This window comes from Macaca nemestrina, chromosome 18 (genome assembly GCF_043159975.1).
Source record: "Macaca nemestrina isolate mMacNem1 chromosome 18, mMacNem.hap1, whole genome shotgun sequence".
Taxonomy (NCBI): domain Eukaryota; kingdom Metazoa; phylum Chordata; class Mammalia; order Primates; family Cercopithecidae; genus Macaca; species Macaca nemestrina.
Genome location: NC_092142.1, coordinates 52,164,656 through 52,178,830, shown reverse-complemented (window position 1 = coordinate 52,178,830; position 14,175 = coordinate 52,164,656). Strand labels below are relative to the sequence as shown.

General features: G+C 35.3%; 1 protein-coding gene across 11 annotated transcripts in view; it reads right to left on the bottom strand.

The window, feature by feature from the left end:
- Positions 1-14,175, bottom strand: part of LOC105494102 (chromodomain helicase DNA binding protein 9) — a 276,902-nt gene that overhangs the window by 107,879 nt on the left and 154,848 nt on the right. For 7 of the 11 annotated variants that reach the window (XM_011762222.3, XM_071084529.1, XM_071084531.1 and 4 more), the window contains exon 3: positions 11,024-11,355. In XM_011762222.3, the coding sequence (XP_011760524.1) occupies positions 11,024-11,355 (332 nt within the window). Of the gene's footprint in view, positions 1-11,023; positions 11,356-12,100; positions 12,394-12,462; positions 12,976-14,175 lie in introns of those variants that run through there. The other 4 variants (XM_011762228.3, XM_024796635.2, XM_024796634.2 and 1 more) reach the window with 3 other exon arrangements.

Below are 14,175 nucleotides of genomic sequence, written 5' to 3'. Positions count from 1 at the left end.
GAGTCTCGCTCTGTAGCCCAGGCTGGAGTGCAGTGGCCGGATCTCAGCTCACTGCAAGCTCCGCCTCCCGGGTTCACGCCATTCTCCGGCCTCAGCCTCCCGAGTAGCTGGGACTACAGGCGCCCGCCACCTCGCCCGGCTAGTTTTTTGTATTTCTTAGTAGAGACGGGGTTTCACCGTGTTAGCCAGGATGGTCTCGATCTCCTGACCTCGTGATCCACCCGTCTCGGCCTCCCAAAGTGCTGGGATTACAGGCTTGAGCCACCGCGCCGGGCCGCAATGTGTAACTGTTTCCTTTTGGCCCCCTTCCTGGCTCCCTGACATGAGAGTCTTCTGGTTCTCACTAAACTTGGTTTTACTAAATTTTGGCTCTTCTTCCTGCATCTACACCTTGAATGTTAGTTTTCCGTAGGATTCAGTCATTGACAATTCTTCTCTGTCAGCCTGTTAAACTTTGGTTTCTCTCAAAGTTCTGTCTTCAGCCGCCTTCCTTCTCTATATACTGTTTGTCCCTGAGAGATTTCATTTAATCTATTCTTAACTACCAACTAGAAGTTAAAGATCCTCAAATCTCTTATCTCTAGTTCAGATCTTTCCCCCGAGCTTCACGTTCAAAGAACTAATTGCTTATTAGACATATACATATGGGTATCTTATAGGTATTACAACTTCAATATGCCTCCAATCCAATCTCTCATTTTCCGTAAACCTATCAGTGCAAGTCTACTAATATTAAAGTGTAACGCAAAGTCAGAAAAGTGCACACATAAGAGTACTGCTCAATCAATTTTCTCAAACAAAATATCTGTGTAGCCAGCTTCCAGATCAAGAAACAAGACATTAGTTTCCCAGAAGCCCCCTCTCATGCCTCTCCCAGTAAGAACCTCCTCCTAAAGGTATCCATCACTTTGCTTGTGAATATTTGCTACATCCTAAGGCACTGGTGCAAATGATTTTTAATGGCAAAGTAAGGGACAATACTAAATAAAACTGGGTAGTAAAAATACATATTTGATACCTTCTCCTACTTGCTATCAATCTCCAACTTAAATGTGTATTTTCAACTAGTCTGTAGATGAGAACAACATACGGAGAGTGTAGTTGTTTAAATAACAATCTCCCATGAAATGGAAATCATGGCCTATTAATACCCTTCATATATTGCTTAAAAAGGTATTTTTTCAATGTTTGGTAAGCTAAATGAATTATGTGAATGCACATTCTGATGCAATATCTTATGTGGCTGCTTAAAGACTCAAATCCCAATGAAGAAAACTTTCTTTTTTTTTTTTTGAGACGGAGTCTCGCTCTGTAGCCCAGGCTGGAGTGCAGTGGCCGGATCTCAGCTCACTGCAAGCTCCGCCTCCCGGGTTCACGCCATTCTCCGGCCTCAGCCTCCCGAGTAGCTGGGACTACAGGCGCTGCCACCTCGCCCGGGTATTTTTTGTATTTCTTAGTAGAGACGGGGTTTCACCGTGTTAGCCAGGATGGTCTCGATCTCCTGACCTCGTGATCCGCCCATCTCGGCCTCCCAAAGTGCTGGGATTACAGGCTTGAGCCACCGCGCCCGGCCGAAGAAAACTTTCAATGAAATGAGAGGCAGAGATATTTAAATATTTTTTTAAATTTACAAATAACTGTAATCCCAGCACTTTGGGAGGCCGAGACGGGCGGATCATGAGATCGGGAGATCAAGACCATCCTGGCTAACACGGTGAAACCCCGTCTCTACTAAAAAAATATAAAAAACTAGCCGGGCGAGGTGGCAGGCGCCTGTAGTCCCAGCTACTCGGGAGGCTGAGGCAGGAGAATGGCGTAAACCCGGGAGGCGGAGCTTGCTGTGAGCTGAGATCCGGCCATTGCGCTCCAGCCTGGGCGACTGAGCAAGACTCCATCTCAAAAAAAAAAAAAAAAAAAATTTACAAATGACTATGAACTGGTTCCGCTATTCTTTTACAATAGCATAAGGGGATTAAATGAAGACTCTCTAAGGACAAAGGACCAAGTTGCTTAAACATTATTTTTATAGATAAATATTACCTAAATCTCTAGTAAATACTAATAAATAAATACTAACTACCAAATAAATCTTAAACACTTGCCCTTTTGAGTGGTGGGGTTGGGTTAGATAAAAATGTTTCCCATCACACCTTAGATAAGCCTTTTGTTATACTAATTATTTGAAAATTTTACTTAAAAACAAAAAAGCAACTTTCACTTTATTTTCCATATATTCTGTATTATTCTTCCAACATTGTTCTACATGTCTGGAATAGCATCATGAATTCATTAGTCATTTTTAACAACCCATGCAAAAATCGTTTTCAGATTCTAACTTTGTAAGAGATATTTCAGATATATAGTATTTCCCTACTAAACCTTCTAAGTCCAAAACATTACACACGCCTTTTCTATTTAAAAAGGGTACATATCCATGATAGGAAAAAAGTCAATTCTGAAATCATTTTTGGCTGATATAATTCTGGGTTAATTCGGGTGGCATTTCAAAATTAGATTAAAAAAAAACAGTAATCCTGAGTTAATAAAAAAAATAAGAAAGAAAGAAAGAAAGGATTATAAGTATGCACCCTGTAGTTCTAGCTACTTGGTAGACTGAAGTGGGAGGAGACTTGAGCCTAGGAGTTCTAGGCCAAGCTGGTAAACAAAGTAAAACCCTATTTCTAAAATATTATAAATTTTTTTAAATAAAATGATCTATCTAGAGAGAGAGATTTTAGAAATAGTGTTATTTACAATGAACCTTGAAAACTATAAATCTTACCAATTTATTACAGATTCTAAAATGGCATCTAGGTAATATTATAGAGAGGCATAATTAATTAGGCTGGTATCAGATCAGCAGTGCCTAAACATTTGGGGAAAGCTTAGTGAAAGCTATTTAAAATACAGATTCTAGACAGGCGTGGTGGCTCATGCCTGTAATCCCAGCACTTCTGGAAGCCGAGGAGAAAGGATCACCTGAGGTCAGGAGTTCAAGATCAACCTGGCCAACATAGTGAAACCCCATCTCTACTAAAAATACAAAAATCAGCTAGGCGTGATAGCACATGTCTGTGATCCCAGCTACTTGGGAGGCTGAGGCAGGAGAACCGCTTGAACCTGAGAGGCGGACGTTGCCGTAAGCCAAGATCCGTACCACTGTACTCCAGCTTGGGCGACAGAGCAAGACTCTTGTCTCAAAAATAAAATAAAATACAGAATCTTTATGAGAAAATGCCCAACAAACTCAAATTGATGTACATTCTACAAAATAATTGGCCAGTATGTTACAAAAATGAAAACATCATAGAAGAAAAAAGTCTGAGGAGTTATCCTAAATTGAAGGAAACTAAGGAGATACGACAACAAAATTAAATGTTGGATCCTGAATTGGATCCTGGCCAACAAAAAAAAGGGAACTCACAAAACTTGCATGAGGTCTGCAGATTAGTTAACAGGATTATTAAAATGTTTATTTCCTGGTATTGATAATTGTGCTATGGTTCATAAGATGTTAACATTTGAGGAAGGTGAGTGAAGAGCTTAAGGGAACTCTGACCTATTTTTGTACTTCTGACACTACTTCAAAATAAAAGTCAGACAAAAATAACCCAAACAGTTTTGTGGGTCCCAAACCCAGGATTCTGATCTAGAAACGAGGACTCCAATATGACTTTAAAAATATTCCCCAAGAGTTGTGGTGCTCTACCAGGTTTGGGAACCACTGGCTCAGAGAGTAAAAATTAGTATAGAAAACTCTAGGAATAAATATTCAGGATGATACAACTATTTTATATTTATAGAACACTTACAATTGTAAAGTGCTTTTGCCTACAGTACCTCAGTTGATTCTGAGAAAAACTCTGAGATAGGCAAGGCAGGTAGGTATTGGTCCCACCATACAGAGAGGCAGTGTTCAGTTCCAAAAGATGATCCCCTTATTCCTAGATTATGATTTCCAACATATCTTATTGATTTTAAAATAAAATGACACATATACTTCAACCAGTCAACAGATATTTAATATCAATAAACTTAGTGACTCTCTAAAGAGAAATATGAAACTATATTATCTTTTAGTAAATTTTAAATATTAAAATTTACCTGACTTTCATAAAACCAGAAATATCTATTATCTATACAATGACAACAGATAGCCATAAATGTTATCTGAAGGAAATCAGATGTTTCAGTAGTAGAAAAAATAAAATCAGTTAGGCAAAATACCCAATTGCTATAGAGCACTCCATTCTTCCATCATGGATTACAAAGAGTTTACTACATTAATTCTAAAATAAAATTTCATTATAAATACATGCTTCAAATAAACTGATAGTTTGCTGGTTTAAGGAGAAATATCCCCAAAGAAAAGCAACAACGTGACACAGAATAAATTAACAATAAAAAGCTTTATGCAAATTTTGTTCTTAAAAACGTTAAAAGGATCTGTTATCAATGTTAGCAAAATGTAGCAACAGATACACTCAGGCAAGGAAAAAACCTAAATATCAAAACATGGGTTGTTTCTGACAGCAAAGGGCAATTTCAAACTAAAGTATGAATTTGAAATGTAAATTCATTTGATAAGTATAGGCAGTAGAAAACCACAATGTTTATACTTAATATGCCTATATTTGATTTTCAGATGTAATTTATGCACTTATTTCAATCCTGCCCAAGTGTTAGTAGTACTTGCTGTGCAACAAGCTGTGTTCTATACTGCATCAATCTGTAATTGCCCCCTGTTGATTCTCTCATTGCAATAATTGGACAAACAATGAATCTTACCCAATTAGTCCATTTGTTGTCATTAATACATCCAATTCATCATAAGAGAAGAAAAAAGGCAAAAATACAGTGTCACATTATTTTTTCTTTGCAAGCCCAGTGAAAGGTACTGAGGCTTTTTAAGTCCTCAAATATAAACTCAAAACACACACACACATACACACACACACACAAACACACACACTCTTAACTCAGTGAAATGATGCCCATTTAAAGTTCAACTCAAGACCCAAAGCTTAAACTCATCTTAGAAAAACAGGCAAGTTTTAAAAGGGAGTTAAAACTGTAATCCTTAAATATGTGAAAGTTATATTCTATTATACGCTTTTGGGAACTTGGACTATTACTTCCTGTTTAAAGCTGGACATCCTTTTTCAGAAAGGCTGCATTTACTGAGGTATTTAATGTAAGAAAGAAACAAGGATCCAAGTTGTTAGCTAAGTATTAATCAGCCAATACATTTATCTGCACAGTTGAATTCTTAGAAGATACGCATTCTTGGCCGGGCGCGTGGCTCATGCCTGTAATCCCAGCACTTTGGGACGCCGATGAGGGTGAATCACGAGGTCAGCAGATTGAGACCATCCTGGCTAACATGGTGAAACCCCGTATCTACTAAAAAAATACAAAAAATTAGCCGGGTGTGGTGGCGGGCGCCTGTAGTCCCAGCTACTCGGGAGGCTGAGGCAGGAGAATGGCGTGAATCCCGGGAGGCGGAGCTTGCAGCGAGCAGACATGTGCCACTGCACTCCAGCCTGGGCAACAGAGCAAGACTCTGTCTCAAAAAAAGAAAAAATAAAAAAATATATATTGTTTTTTACATATTAACATCTCTGCAATCAGGAATCATTTAATAATCAATGACATGCTATAGTTTTAACTGGCAATATTTGTCTTCTACTGACACATAAAATTAACAGTGTGTCTATTTTATAATCAGTGACACTTTAGATTCAATAAAATATGGTACATCTATTTGTCAATGATAAACCTTACTAGCATGATTTATATAAAAGTACCATTCTTAAAAATGAAACTGCAAATCTTATTTGAAATTCATAATAAGTTACATACATATCAACTCTTTCTGAGGATAAAGATGTTTCAGATTTTTACTAAGTTTTGTAATTTACATGCAAGCAGTAAAATCCGCAAAACACTTTATCAGATTGGCTTTAAAAAAACTGTTAAACTTACATGGAGACTACTAATGGTATGCCTAATAATAAAAAATTCATAATAAATTTATACTATGCATTTTGACAACTCTTTCGTTTATCATACACCAATAAACAAGACATTTATATTTAATTTGAGCATATATTATTTCAAAATTCCTATTAATTTGGAAAGCTTGCAAGCAGGGCCTCATATGTCACTTTAACAAGAACTATGAAGTGACAATTTCTAATGATATGTCTTATTTTTCCCTCAGATTTTGTTCATCTTATTTTTCCTTTAGATTTTATTATATAGATAAGAACATCTCTGTAAAGACAAACATGTGGACATACATGCTAGTTTTGTTAAAAATACACACCTATACATGTATGTGTGTATATATATGATAGCACATAATTAATAAATGTTATTTTCCTCCTTTCTTCTTGGGGGTTCAAAAGACTATAGCAAACACAGACACAATATCATTTTGAGATATAAATTAATGTTTTATTGTTTTTCTTCATAACATGACTTATACTTAATTCCTACTAGAGTCTGATAAGTATCTCCAAATTTAGACATGTTCTGTTTTAACTAAAAGCTATTTGTAGTACCTGACAACTACTATTCCTGTAACACATACAGAGGATAATTATGGTTAATACAAAAAGGAAAAGAGTTTAATCATAAAGGACAATAATTGATTAAATTTACAGGGCTATGAGAACATTTTTAAGTAACCAAAAGCATTCTAGTTATGTCAGCCAGATAATCTATAACAAGTAAATTCCAACTGACAACAACATGGAAACATAATTTAAACGTCAAAGTAATAAATCATAGGTTTAAAAATACTTCTATCAAATCATGTGAAATCCCATTCCATAATCTAAAACCAAACAGGGCCATAAGAAAATTCTACTGGAAGTCTTAGATTCTAAAATAAATTAGTAAATTCATCCTAACTCTCTACTATTACTAAACTATTAGTTATATCTCTGTGGTTTTATGAATGGAGTAGCCTCCATTTCTGTTTTCAATTTAACAGATCAAGTTCAATCCTTTGGTGTCATTTAATATTTAACCTTCTTTCCATCCATCCATCCATCCATCCCATAAAATTCATCCCATTCCATTCATGGAGCATCTATTATGTACCTACTACTACTGAAGGATACTCACTATTTTGTATGAAAGGCAGCTTTCAGAACCTGACTGCCAAGATCACAAAAACACCTAAGCAGATAAAAGTCTTCCAGGCCGGGCCGGGCACGGTGGCTCAAGCCTGTAATCCCAGCACTTTGGGAGGCCGAGACGGGCGGATCACTAGGTCAGGAGATCGAGACCATCCTGGCGAACACGGTGAAACCCCGTCTCTACTAAAAAATACAAAAAACTAGCCGGGCGAGGCGGCGGGCGCCTGTAGTCCCAGCTACTCAGGAGGCTGAGGCAGGAGAACGGCGTAAACCCGGGGGGCGGAGCTTGCAGTGAGCTGAGATCCGGCCACTGCACTCCAGCCCGGGCGACAGAGCCAGACTTCGTCTCAAAAAAAAAAAAAAAAAAAAGTCTTCCAGGCCTACCTCACCCTTCATTTTGCACCTGTCATTTCAACTCACACCCTTCCACATAATCACGAGCAACTCCCTCAAACTCCAGGCACATTTCAAACTATATTTATCTATCCTAAATGCTACTTTAGTTAACATGATCAACAGAGGCATGGTCATGCCAAAATAGCCATTAATAAGTTAATCTATTATTCCCCTTAACAAGTAGCAACTGTGTTTTCCTGCTTAATTTTTAAGCTGATCTTATTTAGGAACAGAGCCTTAATGGAGAGAACTGAGGTAGCTGAATGAGTATGGGCTTGAAGAAAGGGGTGTGGCTCCTGGTCTTGGCTTTTTCCTTAAATAGCTATGCTATTTGTTTTCAGAAAACAATAATGACTAACATTTACTGAACACTAAGCATATTCTAGGTACTATTTTACATATTATTAACTGATTTAGTCCTCAAAATAACACTATGAGGCAAGTACTATCCTATCCCCATTTTACAGAGGAGGAACCAAAGCATGAGGATGTTAGCTTTTTGTACAGGATTACACTGCTTGGAAGTGATAAAACTAGAATCCGAACAAATGCAACTGACTCCAGAGCCAAAGAATTTAACCCTATTATCACAGTGCATCCCCAACCTAACTCACAGAATTGTAAAAATGAAATGAGACTCTAAGATAAGTGCTCTGAAAAGGACATTCTATTATTTGCATTGGAAAAAAAGTTAATCTATAAAAGTGACAACGAAAAGGTTTCAAGCACATTAGCAGCAGGGGCAGTACTGCTTTTCTTCAGATTAGTCTTCCTAGATTACATCAAATCACATATATGGGTTAAATAAACACCAATCCTGATAACATCAACCATAAATTATTGTTTACAAATTTAGTTACTTTAAAAAAAAATTTTTTTTTTTTTTTTCAGACCGAGTCTCACTCTGTCAGCCAGGCTGGAGTGCAGTGGCGCGATCTAGGCTCACTGCAAGCTCCGCTTCCTGTGTTCAAGCCATTCTCCTGCCTCAGTCTCCCGAGTAGCTGGGACTACAGGTGCCTGCCACCAAGCCTGGCTAATTTTGTTTTTGTATTTTTATTTTTTATTTATTTTTTTCTTTTATTTTTGTATTTTTAGTAGAGACGGGGTTTCACCGTGTTCGCCAGGATGGTCTCGATCTCCTGACCTCATGATCCGCCCGCCTCGGCCTCCCAAAGTGCTGGGATTACAGGCGTGAGCCGACACGCCCAGCCATTACTTTTAAAGTTTATATTTTACACTGCTGTTGGTTAAGTAGCACTGCTTTCCAAATTAACTAATAGCAATAATTTGATATTAGGAACAGCCCAACTTTCCTAATAGAAAAATAAAAATTTTAAATGAGATGTTTAATATAAAATGGTGCTAATTGAAATGATGCAACTGAACTTTACTTAAATGATTCTTCACCCAAAAATTTAAAACTCACCAAATTCAAAATTACAAAGTATAGTGGCTTATTGGAAGGCACAGTAATGAAATATTTCAATTGGCTAATACTGGAATTCTGGATTGTATATGAATTTCATTTATTCCAACTATGCCTTTTCCTCCAACATGACAATAATTTTTGTCTTTGATATAAATGATTAAGATACTGTTTTACTCTAACAGCTTAATACATACACAAACTTCAGTTCTACTTATCTGCCTGAGACTTATAAATTCCTCTATCATAAAGGCCTATATTTTCAACAATTTTTCTTTTCTAGCAACTACTTAATATTTTACCATGTATTTAGCCAAAACAGAAAAAATATCATTTCTAGTACAATTCTTATCTATTTTGTTTTCTAGAATTTGCTACCTCTAGAAAAAGTAATGATCAATGTTGTACGATATTAAAATAATTTACTATGAATAATTTACCTACTTCTAACAAAAATACAGATATCACAAAACGAGTCAGTACTCCGCTTCAGTGTTACTACTCCCCTTACCATATTAATTCACTTTTCTAAAAATCTGTGTTTTTCTCTAATTTAATTATTTCTAGTTTTCTCTTATGGACAATATTTTTTCTTAAACTAGATTTACTTCTGGTATCTTTTGCCTTTAGCTGTTCCTTCCCAATTTGAAGCAAGTAACAGTTAGTATAACTTTTGCAGTTTATCAAACCAATTTCCTCATTTTATGCATTGCTTTTCAAAACGTTACTCTTCCAAATAGTATTCTACTCTGTCTAGATCTCTGAACAAGTTAAAACTGGCAACCTTTAATTATATTAAATTTTAGTGCAGCAAAAGACTAAATATGGGATTTCCTGAATTAAAACTGGGCAGAGCTTTGGAAAAATAAGTTACTTTCATACCTAAAACCTCTAAAAAAAAATAAAATGAGTAGAAATCTTTCAAATTTCATTTTAGCTGTCTGCAAATAAAATGCAAAATCAATATTATTATTAAACTATTATAACAAGAGAGCCCATATTATTTAATAGTTTGCACCTAAATGACATAAGGACTAAATGAAATAATTTGGTGGTTGCATTCAAAATGCTAACAATTCATTTGGTTTATAAAATTGCATTAGTTCTGAATTATCTATATAACATGTCAACAATTTCTGAGCAAATGAAGATTTTCACAATAAAGACATTCTTTATTGTGGACTTTTTTGTGAAAAAGAGAAAAATCAGATTGACCACTTTATATAAAATTTCCACATAAAGTCCTCAAAAACAACTAGTCCTGAAAAAACAATTCTAAACTATGTTGGCTTAGTTATGCTTACACTTGCTTGCTAAGCAAATACACCTATAAAGCAAATTATAACATTTACTGTATTTTATCTTTTGAAAATGTTTTGGATAAGCAGTAAAAAATACATAGGATTAATGTATCCTCCTAGAGCAATTCTTTGTCCTTGTAATTCTCTTGGAGCATTAATCCTCACCTGGCCTCTTTATTACATAAAGTAAATCAGACTGTATGGAAGTAAATCAGTAAGAACTGGCAGCTACTTATTGTTGATTTATATGGTATTAGTTTTTTTTTTTTTTTTTTTTTGCCATTTCATTCAGTCCAAAGTTGTGGTTTTCTAAGAAAATATTACATTTCATGTTTCTGAACTATGAGGTGCTCAGTGAGGCACAAGTACAACCAAGAGATAAAGAATCTTATAAAGAATTACAATGCATGCTCTGTAAAGAATGTGAATATGAAACTGGCACAGCAATATGGATTTCATTTTGTTTGTTTTTATCCTTTTCCTGATTCATATGCTGAAATATTTTACTACTTTAAGTCCCTTTTAATAATATTAACATACAAAAAGCTACATTCTACATTCATAGAACCATAAAATTTGGGAGATCCTGAAATATTATCTAATTCATTCGGCAAGGAAATAAAGCACACATGGTAGACAATTTAAACCTCAAATATGGGAGTAAATACACTCAAATCAAAAGTAGATGGTTAGACAGGTTGAACTTTAACAAAACATTGAAAGGAATTAAATTTAATTCTTAACCAACTTACCCAATTTTTGTCTTCTCTTTTAACTTAGAACACGTTTTTGTTTTTTTGCTGTCTTTGTCCTTTGGCTTGGATTTCATCCTTCTACCTTTCTTTTCCTCTTTTCCTTCAACTGAAGCACTAGGAAAGTTTTCAGGGCTCATTACTCGTGGAATATTGCGTTCCCCACGCTCCTTTGCTTTTGCTATGGCCTCTGATATTATACGATTAGCCTTTTCTTGCTTGCTTTCTGATTCCACCTTTTTTCTCTGCTTCTTCTCAGACATGACCCTCACCTGGGTATTCTGCAACTTAGTATATGTCCCAGAACCATCGCTCTTCTTGGAAGATGGAGGCTAGAGAAATAAAAATATTTTTTATAGAATATACCAAAGTACATCTAAAACAACTGTCACAAAGGTAAAATTACATTAGCAAATATGTGAGTGCTACAAACAAATTTAAATTAAAACATTTTGCTTATCAAGAAATTAGTACAGATATAAACAGCTCAATTGCTACTTTTAAAAATGAACGTTAAAGAATAATAATATAGATTCATTGGTATTTTCATAGCATTCTTGGTTAGTTGATTCAAGTTTTGTCCTGTAAAGATAGTTGATTAAAATTTTATCCCATAAAGAGTCTGTGCATTTGGAATAAAAGTCTTTTCTTTCCTCTTCCCTCCAAAATTCTGAACATTAATAAATTTTTTAATAATTTTAATTTAGAATTACTCCACACAGTTTATTATGACTTTTAGAAAAATAAAGCCTCTGCTTTACAACTAGAACCTGAACTCATTTAATATTTAAATGCAGCAACATAGCTAGTTAGTAAAGACATTCTCATACTTAAAATTAGAGAAAGTTTTAGTTTTCCCATGAAAGAGTTAAATGTGAAAATTATTTTTCTTTTTCTATATCATAATTATTTTGCTCAAGCAATTTGGGAAAGAAACAAGTTTTATAGTTTTACATTAAAATTATTAATATTTAGCAATATCACAGGAAGCAGATCAAGAGCATTTTAAAAAGAATTTCCTCTTCAAACACGCATTCATCCACATATACTTAGATCACAGTTTTGTTATGTTCTTACCCGTAAACATGCCTCTGACTATAGCAAAGGAAAAAACCATCAGGAATTTCCAAACACATTTTCATGCTGATTCCAGTGTGCTTCACTGGATATTTTTTCTATACCTGCCTCATCAAAGGTTTCATAGCAGTGCTGCAGCACTGGGAAAGGAAGGAGGGTTTAGAATTGCTCTCTAAAATGCCACCTTAAGGCCTACAGGCTATAACAAATAACCAAGACTCGAGAAAACAGCAACAAGCTCAAGATGGCGATGCAGTACGACTCCCGTAGCAGCAGCCAGTAATAAGGAAGGTTATTCAATCCCATTAGCCTTTTAGCCCAAAGAACCCCTCCTCCTCCCACTCATTCAGGCTTTCACTTACCCTTCCTCTTGGCCTCTTCACTGAAGACATTTTTGGCGTCAGACAAAGGCTTGCCCTCTGCTTTTTCACCACCCCAGGCAGTGCTCAAGAAAAAAGCATTGAAAGAAGATTCCTAAATGGCCTATTTAGCAAGCTGCAACCAAGAGATGCACAACCCTCCACAAATACACATTTTGATTTATCAACACATTTCTGCCTTGGCAAGTTTATATCTACTGTTCATCCTATTTAGATATGAAAAAGGCTGTAAACACTACTAAAAAGCTGAGTTTCCTCAATAGCTGTAAGCAGATAGCCAGATTCCAACAAAGCACAGAAAGAAATGAATGCACAAAGCATCAAAATGCATCAGCATGAATATTAGAGATGTCGTTAAAAATACTGACTCCTTCTGCGGAAGTAGGCCAGCAGATGGTGCTACCAGTTATTATTCCATTAGACTCTGCAATTTAACCCCCAATGGACTGTTCTTCCCTCCATGTAACACATTAACTCTCACTCTGCCATTTCCTGCAGTAAAGTTTTAAAAAATATACATAAAAATCTGATTTTAAAAAATCACCTGAGAACTAAAACCATGGTGAAATGGCATTATGTGGCTATCAGTATTAAAAAAAAAAAAAAAAAAAAAAAATTCCAAAGCAGTTTTTATTGGAGAAAAATACTTTTCTCAAAGATACTCTAAAATATTTAAAACATGAAATAGCTGAAGATTAGCAAAGGGTTAAAAAGCAGGTCATGCAAATGCACCCAAAACAAGTTTAAGAAATTAGCTAAGGCTTCTTATTATTTTTCTAACAAAAAGCTAACAGTGTTATTTTGAAAATACAGAAATGAAGCTATTTTCATTTGAATTATAAAAAGAGGCTTAAAATTTTGAAATGAACAAATGAGAACGGTTTATAAAGATTACTAACAATGTTAAAATTGTTTCATCGTCTTAACATGGATGAATACATTTTCCTAACACAAAAAAACTCAAAACCATTCTGACTTTTCCTCCTCACCTTCTATTTTAACTGAACTGATGAGTTTTTCAGGTAAAACTGTAGGTTTAGTTCTGTAGCAAGTCAACTTGAATTTGAACATCAGTACAACTTTTCTTTCTATAAAAATTGATTCTATTTAGTAAGCAATGCCCTTAAATCACTAAAACAAAATTTCACTGCTTCAAAATTCAAGTTTACCTCTTTCATCAATGCCATTTTTTCAGTTGGTCCTGGTTAGTCATCTGATATCACTATAAAACAACACTGGGTTCCCCCCTCCGCCCCTTTTAGGTACCAAAGGCCTCAAAACAGAAACAATACTATCTGAACAGGGCTCCAGAAAGACCGATCTGGATGGCATGAGAGATTAAAGGCAGAGGACAAGTAAGGACAAGGAAAGGATATGACTTGAGACGTCATCAATGTGAAAATAATAACAATAATGAGATAATACTTACAGACTACTTACTAAGTGCCAGGGATTATTCTAAGTATTTTACATTTAATAACTAATTTAATCCTGATCAATAATAGGGTAATAACAGTGATGATGGAGACGAGGGGCCAGGTAATGAAATACTCTTGATAGTAGCATTACAAAGTAACAGAATGGAACTGAGAGAGCAAACAATTACAAAAATCATTATGATAAGAGCTAAAATGTAGTGTTTACTATGTACCAGGCACTATTCCTAGTATTTCCTATATATTGACTAAATCTTCA